This window comes from Anser brachyrhynchus (genome assembly GCF_964034855.1).
Source record: "Anser brachyrhynchus genome assembly, chromosome: 18".
In the NCBI taxonomy this organism is placed as follows: Eukaryota; Metazoa; Chordata; class Aves; order Anseriformes; family Anatidae; genus Anser; species Anser brachyrhynchus.
In genome coordinates, this window is record NC_137711.1 from 4,964,158 (window position 1) to 4,985,901 (window position 21,744).

Here is a 21,744-nt window from a genome sequence, read left to right on the forward strand (position 1 = left end):
GTATTAGGGCCCTGGCCAACGGCTTTTGAAACATGCCTCCCCTACCATAACTTTGTAGGCCTGATTCAGTGTGCAGTGAGTTCAGTGGAAAGACTGAAGTTCAGTGGATGCTGGGTTGGGCTGCTGCTGATGTTTCCAGTGGAAATAGTAGTGTATATTTTGAGCAAGCTTCATTTTCATCAGGTATTTTGTGAAATTAAAGTTGCTTGCACAAATGGTCCTGAACAAGCAGTAGAAAGAAGGTGTTCAGGCACATGGTCTGAACTATTCTGGTTAATACATGTGAATATTCATGAATTTTCTTCATTGCTGACCCAGGTCTTATCAGTGTAAAATAAGAATACAAAAATAAATAACAAAAATGAAAATGACTGCCATCAAATGAGCTCCTGAAAGAAGTAGAAGAGAAATAAGTTATTTTAGTTATCTGTCATCAGAGTCAGGACTAGATCTTTCATGAGCCTTTGATCTGCACTAAGATTATCCTGTGATCCAGAAAACAGCAGCATTCATTCCAGTCCTTTTGGCTCTACCCTAAGCATGACAACTTATAAACCAGTTCATGCTGTCTGTCTATTCCTTTGTGAATTTCAGATTATGGATACCAGACATATTATGCTTAATGACTGGAACTTGCTGTTAGAAGAAAGACACTCTGCAGTTGTTACCAACAGGCATGGATGCAAATTATCAGTGCCTTTTTATCACCGGGGCAGCAGGGGGCATCAAGATCTAAATGAATCATTTGGCACTTACTGTTCTGAGACCTGTGATGGAGCACCTCAAAGGCTGAAGATTATCCATAATTATTTCACCAACCAAGGGAGAAAAGTCTTCCGAACAGCTCCATTCCACTAGGAAACAAGTAGTGGGAACAAACTGAATCAGATTACAGACCAAGAAAAGAAATCAATGTACTTTAATCACTTCACAGGTTAACTCTTCTTCTAGCAGTTTACCATTCCATGTGGATACTAAAAGTCCTATTTAGCAATAATGTTTAGGAAAACTTTATACAATAATTAAATTATAACTGTGTGTATGAGAGAAAAGCAAAATATTGCTCAAAAGCTTTTTAGGAAAGAATGCTTAAAAATACACTGCAATACAAAGTACATTCAGTCAACATTTGCTCTCAGTTAAACAACTTCCTTTTAAAGAAAGGGAAGCAGTGGAAAAGAGTAGGTAGAGGATTTGGACCTGCTAATTCCATTAGACAGTTTATATATCCAAACCAACAAAAAACACAGTTTTGCAATAATATTTGCATACATAGGCATAGGCAGAGAGTCCTTTGGGCTCCACAGGACCACAAAACCGTAATCACCTAGCCTTGGCTGCTCTGTGTAGAAATACCCTCCTTGGATAGATCCAACACTCACTATTCTCCTTGTTGATTTCAGTGGGCTCTGGCTCTCTTGTCCAAGCCTGGTTCTGCTGTGGTCACTGAAATTAGAGTTCTCCAAGGACCTATCCCTTGTTTTATCCACTTTTGAAGCGCACTAAGTGGCTCTGGGCTGGCACATCCCTCCTAAACTGTTCTGCAGCATGAATTACAAAGGGCACCTTCACCAAAGTGCTTCCATCAACTTGTACAGACCACAGTTGTTGTACAGTTTCTACTTACGGGGTCTGAAATGGCAATCCTGCTGTCAGTATTCTTCCTCATTCCTTGCAAAAATTAATGTGACTGTAAAATAGTATCAAACAGACCATGAAAAGCTACCACAAGTTTTTTTTTAAAAAGAATTTGTGCAAGTGGGGAACTGATGGCTGCAGATAAGAAAACAACCTCTCTTAAATTATATTTTTGTAATGACAGCTACCAGGATTAGAGTTAAGGTTAATCACAGAGTCATACCTCTGTGCTTTAATAACTTGTACCTTCAGACTTAAACTTTCAGGCAAACCTATCAAAGACATAGTGAAATTCATCTCTTAATAATTCTACTGTAGACAGAGAGAAATCCCTGCAACTTTGTGAATGAGCAACCCATCATGAAGGCATTGCTAAATCTTTGCCTCCTTTCCAAGAGAATGTTGGGAGAGACTGCTCTGGTAGTAAACAAAAAGCATCAGCTATCTGAGTAACTCTGAAGTACTTGGGACTTTAAGAAAGAACAAAAGGCTGGTTGCTTCAGCAATTTAGAAGTTCAATATAAAAATATGCAAGTATAAAAACCTGAAGATGAAGAGGGTCCTTTATAAGAGCCTAGGAACAAGAGCTGGTCTTGTAGACTGTACCAACTGTGCTGTAAAGGACCTGAGAGCTGTTGGGTGAATTAAGGATGGAGCATGTTCCAGTCCTGTTCTGAACACCCCAAAGGCCTGCTTTGTCATGAAAGCTGAATGTCTTCGCTGTTGCGGCTTTCCATCTGACACTTCACGTTATGTCAGAGCAGGGGTTTTTTGTGTGTTTAATATATTGGTGACTATGTGTTTTAATGAAGGTGCCCTGTATTCCAGAGCTAGCAAATGCACGATGTGTTGCTGCGGTAGCCAAGATAAGTAGTAATTTTTAAATAAACAGCAGTATAAACAGTTACATAAAACTCATGTAAATTGCTGGCACATAATTTTAGACTGGCTTAAGTTATGCAACCTACTTGTGGCCAAGTGTGTTTTTTTTTAATACTCAATTCATGCACTTTAAAATAAAGGGGCGAGTTTGTTTTCACCTGTTTCTTTTCCAGTCACTATATTTCTGTTATATTGAATATGCCTTAAATGGCTTATCAGACAGACAAGAGACAAAGTGGTGGTACAAAACACCTCCTGACTCTTTTGTAGATTCATTCAGGAAAACACCTTCTCCTGAGTAAAGTAAATAGCCCAAGCCACAGCAGAATTTGTCACTTCTCTTGGCATTTGTTTTTGCTTGCACTTAAATTACTCACTGAATTGCTGAATAGATTAATTAGACCCAGGAACATAACTTATGTTGCTAAGTTGATGGGGTTTACTGAATAGTGTACTGAGTTGGGATTCTGGATTTTATTCTTGCATTTGCTACTGATTTGCTGTGTGACTTTGGGCAAAGCACTGTGCCACTATGACTTTTAACCCAGATTCTTATGCAGCAAGGATTCTCTCTCCTTCCTTTCCTCCCTGTGTCCAGAGCCTAGGATGAAGGACTCTGTGATCTTAGCTTGTGTTCCCAAGGGTCTCTGAACAAATAATTGCATTGTTCATTAGCTTCCTTTGAAATGTAAAACTGAAACAGAGCCCTAATGCCAGAAATCCCTTCACATCATCTTTTTCTGCCTGCTGATCTTTATGAAATAATTATAACAATTTATACTCATAATGTCTTGTCAATTTAAAGCAACAAGGCAGCTAGGAGGAATCAGTGTGTTGGTATGCACAGCATCACCAGCTGAGATGGAGAAAAATGTTCTTGATTTTTTTATGTTTGCAGTATTTGGTCAGCTCCTCCTAACTCCTTTGACCTGCCCTTCCAGGCTGAATTAGGAAAGGAACCCAATTTTTGCAGATTTGAGTTCAGGCTCTCTGTATGCCTCTGACGTTTGGAAATTCTGCAAAGAATGATAGCAGGGAGACAGGTCATACGAGCCGTACAGAGGAGCTTTGATGTGTTTCCATGTATCTTTTTTTTTTTTTTTTAGTACTCAATTCATGCACTTTAAAATAAAGGGGCAATATTGCCTTCCAATATGGCCAATGGTCAAAAAGCTACAACACAACTTAGCATTATAATAACAGCCAAGATTTGTGTCTCAGCCCTGGTATGACCAACATCACCCAGTCTGGCTGTGAAAAGAAAAGTGGGAGAAAATGCATGCTAGAACTGTGAAAAGGGACTGGAGAATAAATGGGGTTCTTATGCAAAGACTTCACGCCCTAGGAAGGTATAGCAGGCTTGGCTCCGATTCTGCAAATTTCCACTCCCAGTGGGTACATTTCACTCATGTAATCTGTGCAACCAAAGCCAGCAGGGGAGTTTATGAAAGTAAGGACAACTCGTTTGTGTGAAGCAGGCATGGGTTAGGTTCAGCTTCTTCCCAAAATATAATACATTAAAATCTAATTAATAGTGAGTAGTTGGACAAATGCAAACAAATAAGTCATCTATCAAAATGTACAAGACAAACTGGAACACTGCATAGCACTGTTAACAAAGAAAGTAAATATGCAAACCCTAATTCAATTAATCTGCTTAATGGGATTCCACTGCTTTTCCTCTGGTTCTCCTGTAATATATTTTTAAAGAGGGACATTGCTGAATAGATGTTAATTACTCAAGTTTAAGGCTTTTATTCCTTTATAAACTAATTCCCTCAGTAATTTAAAGACTTTTCACCTCTCCCTAGCACTGCAGCCAGGTGTCACAAGCAAAACAGTCTTGATTTGTAGAAGTTTTACTTAATTTAATTTATTGCCAATTAATCTATTCACTAATTCAGATGGAGAAGAAAGAAAACATAAACAATTAAGTAATCACTTAAGCAAACACCCTTTCCAAGGCTCAACTTGAGCCAAATACTTATCCACCCCTTTCCTAGACTCAACTTCCCTTGCTTCCACCAAAGGGTTACACTCGGCAATGGGGTTTTCCATGAGTTTCAGAGTCAGCTGGGCCAGCTGTGACCAGCACCCTTCAGTTCCTGGCCTCCTCCAACATCCACGGCCCCTGGCTACTGAAATCTGTCAATATATGCCTGACGTAGTACTCAGGCATGAATTAGTGGGTGCTCATGCGTGAACTAATTGGGTGCTCAGACATGAGATATTAGGGTGCTCGTGTGTGAGCCAGCTGGGTGCTCATTAATAAATTAATTGGGTGCTCATGCATGAACTGATTGGGTGCTCATGCATTAATTGATTGGGTGTTCATGTATGAACTAATTGAGCACTCATGCATGAAAACAGTAAACCCTGCAAAAAACACACAAGGTAAGAGCTTGAAGCAGATCCAAAGACTTGATTCCAACTTTATGTTTATTTCTCAGTTCTGTGGGTCTGATCTAATCACTAGAGTATCATGTTCTGGTTGGAGAGGCAAAATGGCTTAGTTTTAGACCCTTGTAAATGAACAAGAGAAGTCCATGATGGATCAGAAGACTTCAGACAAACTGGAGACTAGGAACACGTTGCCACAATCCCTTTAAGATATTCTGTTGACTTATCTATCTTATTAGCAGCTTATGTTGGTAAGTCACCAGTGAGGAAGCATTTCCAAACCCATAGATCAGAAGATCTGCTAAATGGGGAACCTCCTTCATGAGGAAAACTGAAGGCCTTGTGTTCCAGACCTGCCACACTACATGAAGTTCACCTCTTCTATGCCCGATGTATAAACTGGAAGCTCTAACACTTAGCCATGTGCAAATAATTGTTAAAATTATATATTAATGCTAGTAAATCAAAGCAAATATAAAAAGTAAAAGAATGTCTAAAATTCAGCAACATCAAGGTATGAGCCTTTTTCTTAAACACCAAAGATGGACAAAACCAGAGTCTATATGTCTGGGTTTTCCCACAGCCATTCATCTTGGGCTGCTGTTTAAAATCATTATAAAACACAAAGCAGAAGGAAAGAATGACTGGACTGAGTAATTGCTGTCTGATCAACTACATTAGATAACTACACCATCACTTAGTAGGTAATCCAGGCTCAAAGGTGCTTTTAAATACACAGCAAACAATGTAAAGTTTAAGAACTATTTTTTAAGTTCAACACATACTACAAACCTTAACAGGAGCTAGAAATAGAAAGGTTTGTTCTAACATTTATACATTTTTATACTTGCTAGGAATAAAAATAGAAGTCAAATTGCACAGTCCTGTTAGCTACCAAAATGTAACGTGCAAATAAAGTGCCCAGGAGACCTAATAAAATGCCATAAATGAACTACTGTAAAAAATATCAGACCACACCTATTCAGCAGGATAAATTCAAATGTCTTACAAAGGAAAGTATTTTCTTTCAATTTTATGGAACAAGAACTGTTTCAGGGAAAGAAAGAAAGAGTTTCAGAATATACAAAGAAACTTTGAATAATAAGTGAAAAAGGTTTCAAGATCAAGTTGAATGCAGAATAGTAGTCAATTCCACTATACATTGGAACAGGATCAAGCAGTGATGCAGCATCTACGGTTCGAAGATGCATAGGTATTACTGTTAAAGCAACACAATTTCATACCTAAGATTGACTTCTGCAAGCATTCAGTTCCTTAACCAAGGTTCTTCTGGAAATCAAACAAAGCAGAGGCTTGCTGTTTTCGCCTTTGATACTACTGTGTGAACAGTTAGTTGCCACCAAAGTGAAAAAAAAAAAATAGCTGGAGATTTTGTAAATATATGCACTTAAGTCTTTGTGTAAACTCTACCTACTAGACTAGCCAAATCTGTCTGGAGCCAAACCCACTGTGCAATACTGGATGGATCACTGCAGGAAGCCTGCTATGGAACAAACCCAAACTCGATCAAACATGGCAATTCAACTACTGATAAACAAATCAAATACACAATTACAAAGCATACAATATATGAGTGTTTGTACATGCTCGCAGGGACAGAGACACACACAAACTGACAGGATTATTTAGTTGTGAAAGTACTGCTCTTGAATGTAAAACATGCAGAATCACATGAAAATCATAGACAGTTTTTGTAAAATCTTTGAGGTTTTACTCACCAAAATGTTCAATGAAAGACTTCCATTGACATAGTGAGATGTCAGTTAAAAATCTCAAATACTGACTTTTTTGAGCTACAGAACACATATCCTACAGGCCCAACCTGGCGAATTTCCTCATCTCATAATCTCAGTTGTTGGCCCTTATTGAAAGGTGGCTCATTTAATCCTTTGGTTGAGATTTCCAATGATAGCACCAAATTGCTGGATTAAAGTACTTGCCTATAACCAACACACATCATGTGGCCATCCTATAGCAACATACTGAGGCTAATGCATTTCTAACTAGGAGTGAACCAGTAATTTAAAGACAATTTAAGTTACTCTAAAGCAAAAAATTCTGAAATGAACCACAATTGCCTTGGAGGAAAGGAGGCAGGAAGTGACTTTGTCAAAATTTAAGCAAGACATAACTCCCTCTTTCCTGATTCAAGCTGCCTGCCTCTTATTTTTTAGAAAAGCTACACTGACATAGAAAATCTTCTTTCAATCCAACAGAAATCCTAGAAGGCAGCTGGGCAATCCAGACTAACATGAAATATTCTGCTAAAATAACAAACTAAATAAAAAGGTAACAAGGGCTAAAGCAGCCTAGACAGCTTAGCATCACTATCTGGAAAATAACTTGGCATCCAAGTCCACAGCTACATCCAAACAGAGAGAAGATCAGCTCTGTTTGCTACATCAAACATGTCTCAGATTTTTTCTGTCTTCCTCTCTCTTCAAACATAAATAGTTCCAGGCTCTTAAATAAATTAGCTCAACTTTGGTTATACAAGCTGTTTCATTTTTCTCCAAAAGGGGATATAGATGTTTGTTTAAAAATTGTAAATAAAATATAAATGGAGATTTTCCATTGCATAGTGGTCCTTCCCAGTAGGTAATGTTCAACATGGTGTCCATTTTTCTTTCTTATCCTATACTTGGGGATCAGACCACTACTATGACTATTTCTAATGGAAAATTGATGAAAAATAGTACGCAATAAGACAAGGTTAACCTGTACTTACTGACTGTAAAAGCAAAATAAATACCAGGTTTAGAATACATAGAAAATAAGTGCAATAAAATTACTTATCATCATATTTTGTTCCTTTAAATAAACTGATTTTTCTATGTGTATGTGTTGTGTGGAACTTGTGAACCCCAGAAAGGCTCATTATTGAAAGACAACCGGTCTTAGAAGTCCTACCAAGTGTTTACTAGTCAGCTCTAATAGAGATGTTCCTAGGAGTCAAGTAGACTAGATTAGTAGACTAGACCTAGGTAGATTATGTTGTTGCTGGGATTTTTTGCATCAAGATGGTTACTGTTGCATAGTTCTAGGGTAAAAACATATCATGCAGTAACAACACAACACTTTAAACAAAATGTTGTATAAAAAGATTCACCCTAGCTTCAAACTGTGGTGTTATTTTGTATATTAATGTAGAACATTTTGATTGTGTTTACAAAAATGTAAAACTAAAGCAGGTCTTAAGTACTTCCATAATGGGATGCAAAGTTTGGCTTTAGGGCATGATTAACCAAGGGCATGGGTTTTTCTTCTCAGTATTATAGCGATGGTTCACATCCTTCCTAAAACTGGCTGGAGTGAGGTGTCTCTGGCTTTGAATCTTTCTGTAGCATGGAGTGGATTATTACTATTATTATTGATTTATGGCATGCCTGTCTGCTTCCAGCCTCAAAACACTTTACTAAGTTACAATATACATAAGAATCATTTCACATCAGCCACCACCACGTTGTAGCCTTCTCTGGAGGGAAACTGAAGGGAGCCATTAGGATGGTGCCTGCAACATTAAACAACAATCCAGGAGAGGAAGTAGAGAATACTCTGGCTCCTTAAAGCAATGGCTCAACAGAATGCAGTCACTGAACTGCCATCCAGCTGGGACACCAAAGTCAATACTCATTCACTGTGTGTGGTTAAAATTAAATCTTCTAATGAAGTGAGATGGTTTTAGTGGTTAGAGAGTGAGTGCAAAGTATTATTCTCCTGTATTATTATTTGTAAGTCATACAGCTAACAAGGGAAAAGATCACACACAGGAAAATAACAGACAGTTAGATAACGTTCCAAGCCTAATTTCTAAATGACATTTGAGCAAGTTTGGAAAAATATGTTTAAAAAATTACAGAAAAAAAAAAAAGGAATTGGCAGCTTCTCAATGTTTTTAGGGAACTAAACCAAACTGAAGAGAAGTGATGTCAGTTTTTATCCCCTATAATTCTGGTCCATAGAAAAGAACATTATTAGCTTCCGTTAATGAGCAGGTATTCCCTACACACTGCTACAAATGCTTCTGATTTTTTCTTTGCTTAGAAAAATAAATGGTAAAGTATTGAGCAAAATAAAACCTAACATTTTATTTTTGTCCCTGAATTAGCAAAATGCTTAGATTTTTTTTTTTTTGTATAGGAGATTTATACATGTGACTAAAAAGATCCTCAGACAATGTTATCAAGCTCTCCTTTCAGGGTAATTGCTAGCTGGTTCTAATCATTCCTACAAGAGATCATTTGAATGTTTCTTTTTATGACCCCTCAAACTAGCACACACAATCTCACTCCATAATGTAATAAACAATTCTACAACCAGTGCTTAATTAATTCCCGAAAGTCACCAAAAGCAGCTATTAATGATGTTTCTTTTTATCTAACCATAAATATGCGAGTCTCTTGGGATAAAGTATTAAAAAAGAACATTCTGGCAGAACTAACTGTCAACTTGATAAAGCATAAAATGATCACCAGTGAGGGTAATTCAAAATATGACGGCAAGGCTACCTAGTCTGATTAGAAAGTTAGGTCAAGTTGGATTAAATTTCTCTTAATGTTGTGCTTACTAAGAAGAGGACAGAACTGACATGGCGCGAAACAGACAATCCAAATGAATAAGCAAGATAAAATACCACAACATTTAGAAACTGTTTGTAGTATTCTGATTTAAAAATCAGCTCTATATGGGAATTTGCTTTATTGTGAAAATATCAACATTTATTGTGAAAATATCAGCATTTATTGTAACAAGAATGTGGACAGTGTTTCAGGGTTGTTTAAACCTGCATATCACAAAGAGCAGGCTGATATTTTCAAGAGAACTTAAGTGTTTCAGGAGCCCAAGTATCATTTTCACAGGTAAATCAGGCAGTAGGAAGCCCTTAAATGAAATTTAGTTTCCTGGCAACCCAACCCATTGTTGAAAATTAGATTTAAGCTCCTAAAGGGCTTTGATGTTTTTGCAAATCACACTTCCTGCAGCACTGCACAGCTGACTAGGTGTAATACAGTAATTTACCCTTCTATTGAGGCTATCAGGAATGGAATCACTTTGATGGTTTTAGTGATGTCTGGCATTTTGTTTGTTTGTTTTTGTTTTTTCCCCTTGCATTATGAAAAAAAAATATCTGGGCATATCCAGCGATGACTGGCATCTGTGATCAGAAGTAGGGAGAGATGATTGAGAATGTGCCTTTTCCAAAATAAACTCATGTACTCCTTTGTGTGCTTGTGCCTGATGACAGTGGAGCCTGTTTGCCTTCAAGAGGAACTCTTGAAGTGAAGGAGGTGTTCCGCCTTCAAAGGAACTCCATGAACTATTGGGCACTTGATGGACTGCAGCTTTCTGAATCTCTCCTGTTGAAGCAATCACTGTGACACCTACACACAGAAACATGATATATACTGATCTGGACCCAATCGTTATGGTTCTTACTATGTGAATGGAAATCCAAGGTACAAATACCTATAACAATGAGGTTTTAGTTATTAATACAAAGGAACAGATACAACAGGAAACATTGAGAGACACAGTGGGAAATAATTTCAGGCTCTTTCAGGCTCTGCACTCCAATTCCCCTGGAGTACACAAAGAAGGCCTTGGATCTTCAGGACAGTGCTTTCAGGTCTCTTGACCTGTGGAAGGATGCAGGCTCCTACTGAAGATGAAGGCTGCTGGTTGCTGCACTTAACATTGAAGAACTTACTGTTCCAAATATTTTAGAAAACCTGCAAGTTCCTTTAAAGAGGAATTTTTAAAATTTAAAATTTCTCTTTTTTTTTTCAATCTTTGATAAAACTTTTTTTTTTTTTAATATTGGGATTTTCTGTGAAAGAGAAATTCTGTTTTGCAACTATTTGCTATTCAACAGAGCTGTTCAGATGAAAGCATTTTCCTATTCATTCCACTTTGCAACTAACTGGTGCCACCCCATATGTATTGCTCTTCCAAGAATGATGTGGCAGCCCTGGAATAGCTAATTAGTTGGGCTGTATGATGCCTCTGCCAGAAGTTTCAGCTTCCAGAGGCATTCCTTTACGCAATGGTGGTGTGGGTTTGGCATTTGCAAGGATACACACAGTTTCAGAAGCCCACAGGCACCAAAAGTTAGCCTGTGTTTTATAGCTGGCTCATTTCAATCCAGTCACTGAGCTGATGTCCTAACCACAGTAAGTCAAGCAAACTCCTTCAAAGCACTCAAGGAGAAAGCTTTTGGTTAATTTATTTTTCCTTTTTAATAAAATCTTGTCTTTGAGGAATAATTCAACTTCTACAGCTATTTATTGTGAAAATAATTAAATTCTAGTGAAAACACCTTTCTCATTTGGCCCTCAAATTTTCGTAGGTTGTTAAGGTAAATGAAAGATGTCTAAATCCAGTACCTTTATACTTGGTCACCACAGCTGAGTTGACACTCAGAGGTTCTTGGAAGGTGACAGTGAGTGATGTACTGCTTGTTACCATGAGACAGACATTGGTTGGCGCCTCAGGGGCTCCTGGGAGAGAAGAGAAAACATCAGCTCTTCAGCACAACAAATCCTATTCAAACAATGTTTCAGAGTCTTCAAAGAACCCACTGAAAATCACCCTGCTATTGTGAGCTTTGGGTTGTAGGTGTTTGTGTTCTCTACCTTTTGAGAATTTTAATTAGTGCTCCTGCTAACAATATGCTGCAGACACCATTTGTTTCTATCATGCTTTTTGGCTCCTTTCAGTTAAAAATATCTTCCTGCATATATGTAACCCAATAAAACAGATTCATGCTAATTATGTCAATGAAAAGCCCCTATAAATCTCTTGGGGTGGGTAGGAGGAGAGAGAAAGGACAAAACCACAAAGAGCTAATTAAACCTTTATGGTTTCACTAACAAACTCAAATATATTAAATGACAGAAAACATTTTTACATTATTGTGATGCAGAAATTGCAAATTCCACAAATGTTTCAGTGCAGCAGTTCCAAGATACATTTGTCAGTTGAGGCCTAACATTTTGGAGAAAAATAAAAATGTTTAATTCACAGAATATCAATCAGACTCAATTCAAAAATCAAACAATGTCATTACTTACTGCTGGAACCGATTTTAAAAAAGTCATTATATGAATTTACAATACTGCTGTATTTGCTATATAATGTCTAATACAAGGAGCACTGCATCTCTCTTGAAGAAGTGATATTAGAATACAATAAATTTGAGAAAATTGTTTGTAATTACACATATATAGAGATGGCTGCAAAAATGTTTATAGCAATGATTATATTTCATTTAATAGAATAAAGCTAAAAGATCTAAATGTGAAACAGTTCAGCCCTGTTTACTCCTTCCCACGGGCCCAAATTCACATTTACTTTGGGTAGACTCACTTGCAGAACTGTTTAAAGTGGCCAAATCTGTGACTACACTGATGAAATTTGTATGTAGATGCCAACAATAAAATTATGTTTTCATGATTTTATATAAAAAATAGTCCTTTTAAAAAATATTTAGAACAACTCCATTATTTTAAAACAAAAATGTTTAAAAAAAATCAGAATAAAACAACAGCAAAAAGAGACTAATGTTCCCCTCCCTTTTTATCCACATTCATATATTTTTTCTAATTGTCCCATTTTAAACTTTGATTACATGAAATGAAATCCAGAAGTAAACGTGAAGTGAAAGAAGCAAGACAGAATCATTAGATTCTGAACCAAGAGTTCTAGATCTCATCTCATCGGTTTTACACAGCCCACTCCCTTCAGGAGCTGTGTGCTTGCTGCTCTCAGATATTTGGTCCTCTCTGGTCCTAACAACAATTTCTTTCTCATTCTGTGGAAGACTATTTAATTGTGTATGCCTTAGTTTTCCCATCCTAACACTCATCTACTTCACAGCAGTGCTGTGAGGATCAGTTAGAGCACCCTTTCTCAACAAAGGCAGTGTTCTCAGTTGTAGAGTTCTCGTCTTGAACTTTGCAACTATTTTCTTCTACTTACTAGCATGCTCGTAGCCTGCCTTCATGCGCCTGTATAGCCTGTATCTCCATTCCCATGCTTTTAGTTGCTTCTGTTTTTCTGTGTTGTCTGTACCAAGGCCTTCATTCATCACTTGTGCAGACAATTCAGTAACTCGCTGCTGGGCTTCCTGAACCAATGTACTCAGATGCATTGACCTGCTTTCCATGTCAACAACTACCAAGAAAAGGGAAAAATAAAAAATTGCTTGAGGGACTCACATAACAAAATTGTGGCCTTATGAATTCCAGCGTAACCCACGTAAGGTCAAATCTTTGAACACTCTGCTTTCCAATAGATATTTTATCATCAGCTTGATTGGAGGTTGGTACTGGTTATTGATAAACACATACAATATATAAATGTCTACAAGAGAGATCTAATTGGCAAAGTGAAGAATGAGAATTTTATGCTTAAGGGTTGTGGCTGGGAAACAATGGTTCTCTTTCCAGGTTTTTCTTGTGCCTCAGTTTTGCCCATGTAATATCTAATTAGTCCTCTGACAGACTTGACAGATAGCGAGCAGTTTGACGCGTGGAGATTGTTATTCTCCAGTGCTCAGAATAATTTTAATTCAAAATTTAGCAGTCCAGATTGCCTGTATGAACTATTGTGTACTATATAAAGGTAAAAATGACAATCACATTGATTACAAAATAAAAAAGTTTTGATTTGAGCCCAAGTCTACAAAACTGCCCTAAACCAGCCCCTTGATTATATAGAGAAATGTGATGAATCAAGCACTATTTTCAGAATTGCTTTTTGTCTGAAATTGTTTAAATCTATTTACAGATTAGAAAATAGGATTTGTAAAGCTATTTAATCTGAGAAGAAATGCAACAACTGATTTGATGTCCAATATGCAGGATATAATGTACAAAAGGAATTCTGAAATCACAGAAATTAACTTTTCTCTGGTGTCTGGTAATTTTCAGGAGAACTCTGAAATAGTCTTAATTTAAAAGACTTATTTATCCAAGATTCTTCTCTGGTACAAGTCACTAGGTGTTGCTGTCTAGGGACATGCAAGCTGTTAGTTTCCCTAAGGTTTTTTATAGGAACAGCAGCAGTGTTGCACAGGCTGCACTGATCATTTACTTGCATAAGACAAGCAGTAACCATTTCTGAAAACATCAAACTGTGCCATATAAGGGACTAATACTCGGACTGGCTTTTGACATCAAAACACTTTATGAGCTCTAGACCAAACTTCTTGTTCAAAACAGGGCCAGCTACAAGGTCAGGCCAAGTTACTGAGGGCATTACCCATTCTGGTCTTGAAAACTTCCTAGGACGGAGTCTTTACAACCCCTCTGGGCAACCTGTTCCACTGCTTTACTGTCCTTATAGTGAAAAAGCTGTTTGCTTTATCCAGTCTAAACCTCTCTTGCTTTAACTTTGCCCACTGTCTCTCATTACAATATCACAACTGAGTTTTATCAGATCTAAGTATAATGCTACATATTAATGTGAAAAGTGCCATGGGATCTTTAAAACCACAGGAGGAGAGAGAAGAATGACTCAACACCTCTGACATCCGAAAGGTTGTTTTTGAAGAATGTTTGTTTCTTAGACTTTGCTTTCAGAAGCTGGCTTGTAGCCATCCTTCTTGAAGTTTGATCATTCTTCATATGGACATCAGAGACATATGGCCAGGCTTACTGGAATCTGCTGGTATCCTCAAAACTGCTGTTTACTGGGAGGCCAAAGGTGACAGGGTTTCCTGGCTTCATGCCTACAATAAGCATGCAATACATCTGATAGCACAACAGGACTGAGAAAGGAGATTTTATGTGCCAGAACTTCAGGTGATTGTGAATTGGCATTGGTTCAAGTTCTCACTGAGGATCTGTTCCTCTCTGATCCACAATTGTCAGGTCTTGGAAATGTGTCAAATCAGCCACTGGAAATTTTAATCTAATTTATATTTAGGTTCACATGAATAAGACTAGCCAGACACATGAATAAGACTAGCCACATATGATGAATAAGGATAACTGAAAAGATTGATAACAGTAGACTTTGACAATAGCAAAAGTTTTGCCTCCTCCCTGCTAAATTAATATTCTAAATGTTGTATTTTCTGATCCTACTTACTTTAAGAGATTCTGGGTTCTTGTTAAGATTTATACAGTCTGAGTTCCATGTGGAAATGAAGATCATAGTTTTACTTTCTATTGCTTTATCTGCTGTTCTGCCTATTGCAGGCAGCAGTCCAGGTGATACAGCTGGAAACTCTCTCTCCTTCAGATCCTTTCTCCAGCTTTGGGGCTATAATGAGATTTCAGCTGGGTCACTGGTCACTGATGCCAGAGATTTCCCTGTAGGAAGCTTTCAGTGTACACTTGCAATGGGGAATTTCTTTACCTTGCAGTCTCCCAGGTCTTTGCATTTGTGCTACGCAATCACTTAATCAGATTAAGAGATACTTGTGTCCTGTCCCAAAACTGGTGTGAGTCAGAATTTTACCTTGAAATCCCCCCCATCCTACTCAGCCTGGAGAAGTCTTTCTCAATTGCTCACCACTCACTCACCAGAGAAATGAAAGTGCTCCTGCTGGGTGCTGAATCATGTTCCTGAAGGCCCGATATCATACAAACAGAATGGGTTTAATTCTAACAAGTTTGGTTTAGTAGAGAAAGCAAAGCAGAAAGACTAGAGAAAAAGTGACCACTGTCAGTTCCACAAGAACTAAGTCACATACGAAGTTGCTGTGGACCTTTGTTTTGAGAGCTGAAAACAACTTTTTGCATTTTGCTCTTAAGTAGCAATCATAAATCATTAAAGTAAAAAAAAAAAAAAAAAAAAACCCACCACCAACAACAAATACAAAATCATTTGCTTTTTATTGAGAATACTTCAACCATTATTTCAATCTGAAAAGCTAAAAATCAAGATAAGTGAAGTGGAAATTTGGTGGGTATATTTTGAAATGGAAATGAGGTGGTTATGTATTCATATTCTCTGTGTTCATAGGCATGTTTGCATTAATTACAGGAAATGAATACTAATTTATGATTGCCCCTGCTCGCCATCAGACTGCATTTATTTACAGATGAGGTCAATGAAAAATTAGTTTAGTCTTTTTTACTGCTGTTTAGAACACTCAAGACTGTGTTTTCCTCTAGATTTGTCATGGTTAATGAATGTTGCTTCAGCAGTCAATCATGTACTCTAAATGCTGTCACACTTTTTTTTAAAGCCTCAGTCATGAACCATGACAGAAAAATAAACAAATAAATATAAAGCTAAAAAACTCTTTTCACTGAGCAGCTACACTATGCAAAAATCTCCAGGGAAGGTTAAAGGAGGCCAGAATAAATGATAATATAAGTGCTGTGGACATAGAAAAGCAATAAAGGTGTACCAACACTGAGGGTCTGGCAAAAAAACTCAGCACACACACACACGCACACACACACACTGCAGTGAAAAAACTGGCAATGTTAGTAGCCTCAAGGTGCAATTTCCTGGAGCACTGAGATTGACATGCCAGCACTAAATGTTGTTAATTTAACTAACTTCAAATTAATGGCAGAGTCTGCAGTGGCCGAACCCCTCAAACACAGTCTCATTATAGCCTTGCTGGGAATGTCCTAAATATAGGCATTGACAGTTTGAAACAAATTCGCATACATTGGTGTATTTTTAGACATAAGTAAGGCGTCAGAGTTTGTGTCATGGTTTACGGTTGATTAATTGGGTTGGTAAGTCACCCTCCAGCCCACAAATTGTGCATAAAAATGCCCATGAAGGAATACAAAGGATAGTTCTATAACTACAATATGTAGTTACAAGCAACAATGGTATTCCAGTAATGCGTGAAGGCCTATTTTGTGCTTAGATATCCTCTGGTTCTGTAGAACTTGGAAGTCTCATTTGACTACAATTTTAGTCCATTTGAAGACCAGGGATGAGGAGTTATGAGCAGGAATCTGAGGTAATGGAAATGATAGATTTCAACACAATAATTCTCCTGAAGGCAGCATAACCAAGACCAAAATAATCAAAATAAACCATAGCCTAGATAACCCATAATCCTTTCATTTTGGATTACAATCTCCATTTTCATGCCATGATCTTGTATCAGCCACTCACTCAGTACCTGTTTCCATATTTTTAAAGATTTCTTCTCAGCGTTGATATTAACTCAGCTGCCCCACCATTCATTAGGTTATAAATTCAACCTGACTGATCAGTTGGTGTATCAAAAACTATCTGCTGAGCACACATTCAACAAAGAGATATTTCTGCAAATGTCCTTGAGCACTGTGGTGCTATTGCTGGTATGATTATCTTCATGATAAAACCAGTCAGATTTTGTGTGTAATGTAATTAATTTCCTAAAACAATAGCAAACATAATCTCTTACAGGCAATTATCTAAACCAATTCGGTATGTGTACTTTACTTACAGTGTGGGCTTTCCTTTGCCCCAACGTGTAGAAGAGTCCGAGCAATAGGGACATTGTTTGTCAAAATGGCAATATCCAATGGAGTTAGTCCTTCACTGTTTGGTGTGTTCAGGTCCAGTTCCTCCAGTGTGTATTGGTAAAGAAGAATCTGAACAGCATCCAGATCTTGCTGTTCTACGGCCTCAAACATAGCTTCATTGCACTGGAAATTCTGTGTACCATTAAAAAAAAAAAAATTAGTAGAACTTTTCAAGTGTCAGTATTTTAAAAAATAAATTGGGAAAATTTGAGTTTTGAAAGATTACTATAAAATATTGAACTTTCAGCCCCATCCTAGGTTCAGATAGAAATATGGAAATTGTTTGCAACAAAACTGAACTTGCTCTGCCTCTAGAGTTGTGTACTTAAACTTGGTTCATGGCTGTAGTAAGATTAAGACGAGATTCAAACAAATCCAAAACAAACTCGCTCTTATTTAGAAACCTGTCCTGTAATTGAACCATATAAGAAATATTATATGTTTTTGATGTGAAACTGGAAGAAAGACTATGATTTTGACAAGGTGTTGGGCTACTTATTTTTTCAATCTCTAAATTTAAAGTTAAAATCTGGGGCATACAAACCCAAGTAACCGAAATTCAAATCAAATAAGTCATTCTGGAGAAAAACTTGCACAGGTGCAGTGTAAGCTATTAACAGGTACTGTTCACTCCAACACTTCAGTCATTTCTAGGTGCTTATGTTTTTGCATTTAACTTGTAAATGGAAGAAGCTTTGAAATACATCATCTTTAAATAAAGTAGAAATGAGACTGAATAAAATAACTGTCCAGTAAGCATGTTCAGAAAAAGTGTGTATGAACAGCAGAGAATATAAGCATAGAAGCAAGCAAAATCAAGAACATACATGGCAGCAGCTCTCAAGCAGAGAGATCCACTGAACCTTTTTCCTTACTGATGACAAGTATATAAAAGAACCATAAATACAAAGAAACCTATCATTTCTTAAATGAGCTGGGGAGAAGCAGGTGCAGGAGGGTAGCATGGCCTGCAGGTTTCTGTTATGAGAACATCATTCTGGAGCCTACAGTAATGACATGTTATTTGCCAAGATTCTTTAAATTCCTTCCCAACGCCCCATTGCCATAATTACCCAATAGTGTGGTGGTTTTTTTTCCTCTTAAGAAAGAATTAGTAGAAGCAAGAGGCCCAGCTAAGCAAGGAGGGCTCAGCATGTGGCCACATAAAGGAACTGAGATCTATGTAGGCATATCGTGCCAGCAGGCACATTAAACAACTGTATACATAAGGGACAAAGTGATCCAGATACATTATGTAAGCTAGTTTCCTGTATCCTGAAACCCACAATGGAAGAACCACAGTGACAATTCTTATACAATAATATATATGTTTTTAATGATACAAACTAATCTCTGAATTGAAACCATCTTCTAATGTGATTAGACATTAACATTTCAGCCATATTAAAACACCTCATTTTCCTTTAAATTGATGCAATTTTATTTGGCATTCCTCTGCCTAAGTTCTGCCTTCAGTGAAACAATACTTTCTGATAGAGCACTGATCTCCTGCAACAGGAGGAATTTAGGAGGAATCTTTCAATTCCTCCTAAAACACACAGACTAATGGTTTGCAAGTGGTTCCGAAAACTTGAGTCCACAGCTACAATTTGGAACTTGTTCAGTTCTTTTCAGTTGAGCTTGAAGTTAAAAATGTCTTTAAACACTTTGTCTGAGGCCTGACAGTAAACTTTTGGTCTACTGCTTTGCATATGAAGTATTCATATCACAGTAAGAAATTGCAAAATGATGTTACCTTAGAAGTTTTAATATGCTGAATATTAGGGATCAGCAGAACAAGTAAATATACATAAGACGTACCCCAAATTTTCAATATAGAGAAATGAGACACCTATGTTAGAGGAATATTTGAGGATGAAATGAACTGTGCGACAATAAATTGAACCTAAGGAGACTACTGCAGACTTGGAAATCTACCTTTTGAACAATTAAATAGAAAAGGTAACTCACTCTGGAAGAAGGAGTAAAAGTTCTGGTCTTTTGCTCTTTGAAATTTCATTATTACGGATACAGAACTGTGAAGTGAAAGACTTTTTTCATACGAATGATTAGAAAAGCAAAATATATTCACCAATTCTCCAAAAATATTTATCTTATCTACCTTCTAAAAAGCATTAATTTCATCTTAGTTTACGCCCATTTCAAATTCTTTTCTTACTGATTTTGGAACTTCTCCTATACAGTCGTATTATGAAATAAAGGGGGAATTATGCTTCAGAAGCATATCCATGTTGATGCAATTAGAAAGCAAACAAAATCATATTACTCTTGCAATTGATCACAGATAGAAAAATTTACTTAAGAGTGAATTCACAGATAGCTTACTACAAAGTGAATTGGTTGAAGTAAACTGAATGACTGCATTAGTCCCCATTTCTATCAGTTAAGTTCATTTAAGGAAACACTGGCAAACAGCTGGGGAGTAGAAGAAAAAGGTAGCACTGATGATATTAATCAATGAAAGCCTTGTGGTGGGAGTTCAGGACAGGAAATTAGGTATGTCTCAGATCAAATATTCACTTCTGTGGCAGTGGGTTCATGCATAATTTCTCCCCTTTCTGAAATCAGAATAGTCATCCTCTTTTAATTGACCTTATGATTGTGCATAAAGTTTAAATGAGGAAGCATTTGTAGAACATTACTGTAAGTGCTGAATACCATTATGTGGCTTTACTTCCAATTCTGTGTGAAACTCAATAAATCCCGTACTATATCAGAAATTTCTTGCATTATACAAAATCAAACAAAAACCTGTTACATAATAATGATAAAAGCATAGCTAAAATCAGCATTGCAGCTGAAATTAACTCAGTGATATGGCTGACAAAAGCATTTGGTCCTTTTCCAAATATTTACATATACTTTAACAGAAGAGTTTACCTATCTGAATGATTCCTGTAAAATTATTTTCCAAACTTCGATTTGACTTGTTATTTTTGGATTATTTGTCAAGATTTAGACCTGCCTAGATGTCTTTAAGAATGCATCTTCAGATTTTTGCTTGCCAAACCAAATAACTAAAGTATTTCTGAAGTTTTCTCCTTAAGTCATTTGCTGAACCAAATCTAAGCACATGCTTAAGTTAGTTCCTTATAAATACTCTTGCCAGCAAATCTGTTGGCAAGAATGTTTCACCAAAAATGCAAAGATACAAGAGAATTTCTATTTCTTCATTTCATTAGAAATCTGATTGAAAAGGCTGCATTCGTTTAAAAAAGAAACAGAGCAAGAAGTTTACAACCTACTTCATCCAATGCAAACAATTCTGAGACCAAATTGCAAATATCAGATTTTCCAAATGAACAATTCAGACGCAACCAATAGTCTAAAATATGCTGGCATGTCTAGTAACTTCAGAGTGTAAAAACATGGAATTGTGATATGACGTTTCTAACTAGGCATTCATGTATCCCTTGTCGACATAGTAGCACACATCTAACCATAGCAGACTTATTTCAGTCAAAAAACGTCCTCATGAGACAGCAAAATACCTACCACGTTTTCAGCCATGCTAGTAAATTGCCCCATTTGGAAGCCTGCACCAAGCCCAGCTCTCCAAGCCTAGAAAACCTTCTACAGTACTCACTCACTCTTCCACAACTATTTGCTTTCACACAGATAACAAAAACATGTTTGAAGATTATATTGTTTTCTGCAAAAAGCTGATCATATTCTATATAAAAGACTCTAGAATTGCAACATTTTTCAGACGTTTACAGTCCAGGGGTAAGAAATTCAAATGGGGGTAAGATGTAGCGTATTTAGTCCCATGTGCTCGATTTCAGTCCAGTTGATATTATCACAGATACTAAAAGTACCTTCTAATTTCTGCCTTCATTTACATCTACTAGGTAATTTTATTCTGCTCTGAAAAGATGAAACCACTGAACTCAAAGAGAAACTGAATCACATTTAAAGCGATCAGGTATAGTTTAGGGACAATTTTCACATTTCTTTTTCCTTAACTCAGTCTTGTAGCCCTAATCATTAGCTAGACAGCTGTGCTATGTGATTAATTTATTTAGGTGTTACACTAGTGCACAAATGTATATACTGAAAAGAACTACAGTATTGCTTTGCAGTAAGTAATAACTATGTTCCAGTAAGTGATTCAGTGCTGGAGTGTTTAGAAATGCAATCTTATGTAGCTTAATTAAAATGAAGTACCCCTTTCAAGATATTTGCTCTAGGTTAGCCTGAAAAAGTCCACTATGCGCTACTGGAGTTGGAAAAAACGTTAAAGTAGTTTCTGCAAAGTCTTGTTTTGATAAACATGAGTTCAAGAATAAAGCTA

At 36.9% G+C, this 21,744-nt stretch overlaps 1 protein-coding gene across 11 annotated transcripts in view; it reads right to left on the reverse strand.

Annotated features, from left to right (window-relative positions):
- The window catches only part of ANKFN1 (ankyrin repeat and fibronectin type III domain containing 1), a 152,351-nt gene that overhangs the window by 55,975 nt on the left and 74,632 nt on the right, over nt 1-21,744 (reverse strand). For all 11 annotated transcript variants that reach the window (XR_013940721.1, XR_013940722.1, XR_013940723.1 and 8 more), the window contains 4 exons: nt 17,351-17,561; nt 12,919-13,113; nt 11,325-11,438; nt 757-854 (listed from right to left, as the gene is read on the reverse strand). Coding sequence is in view for 6 of the 11 variants with exons in the window: in XM_080561187.1 (XP_080417313.1) it covers nt 757-854; nt 11,325-11,438; nt 12,919-13,113; nt 17,351-17,561 (618 nt within the window). In the remaining 5 variants the exon portion in view is untranslated. The remainder of the gene's footprint in view (nt 1-756; nt 855-11,324; nt 11,439-12,918; nt 13,114-17,350; nt 17,562-21,744) is intronic.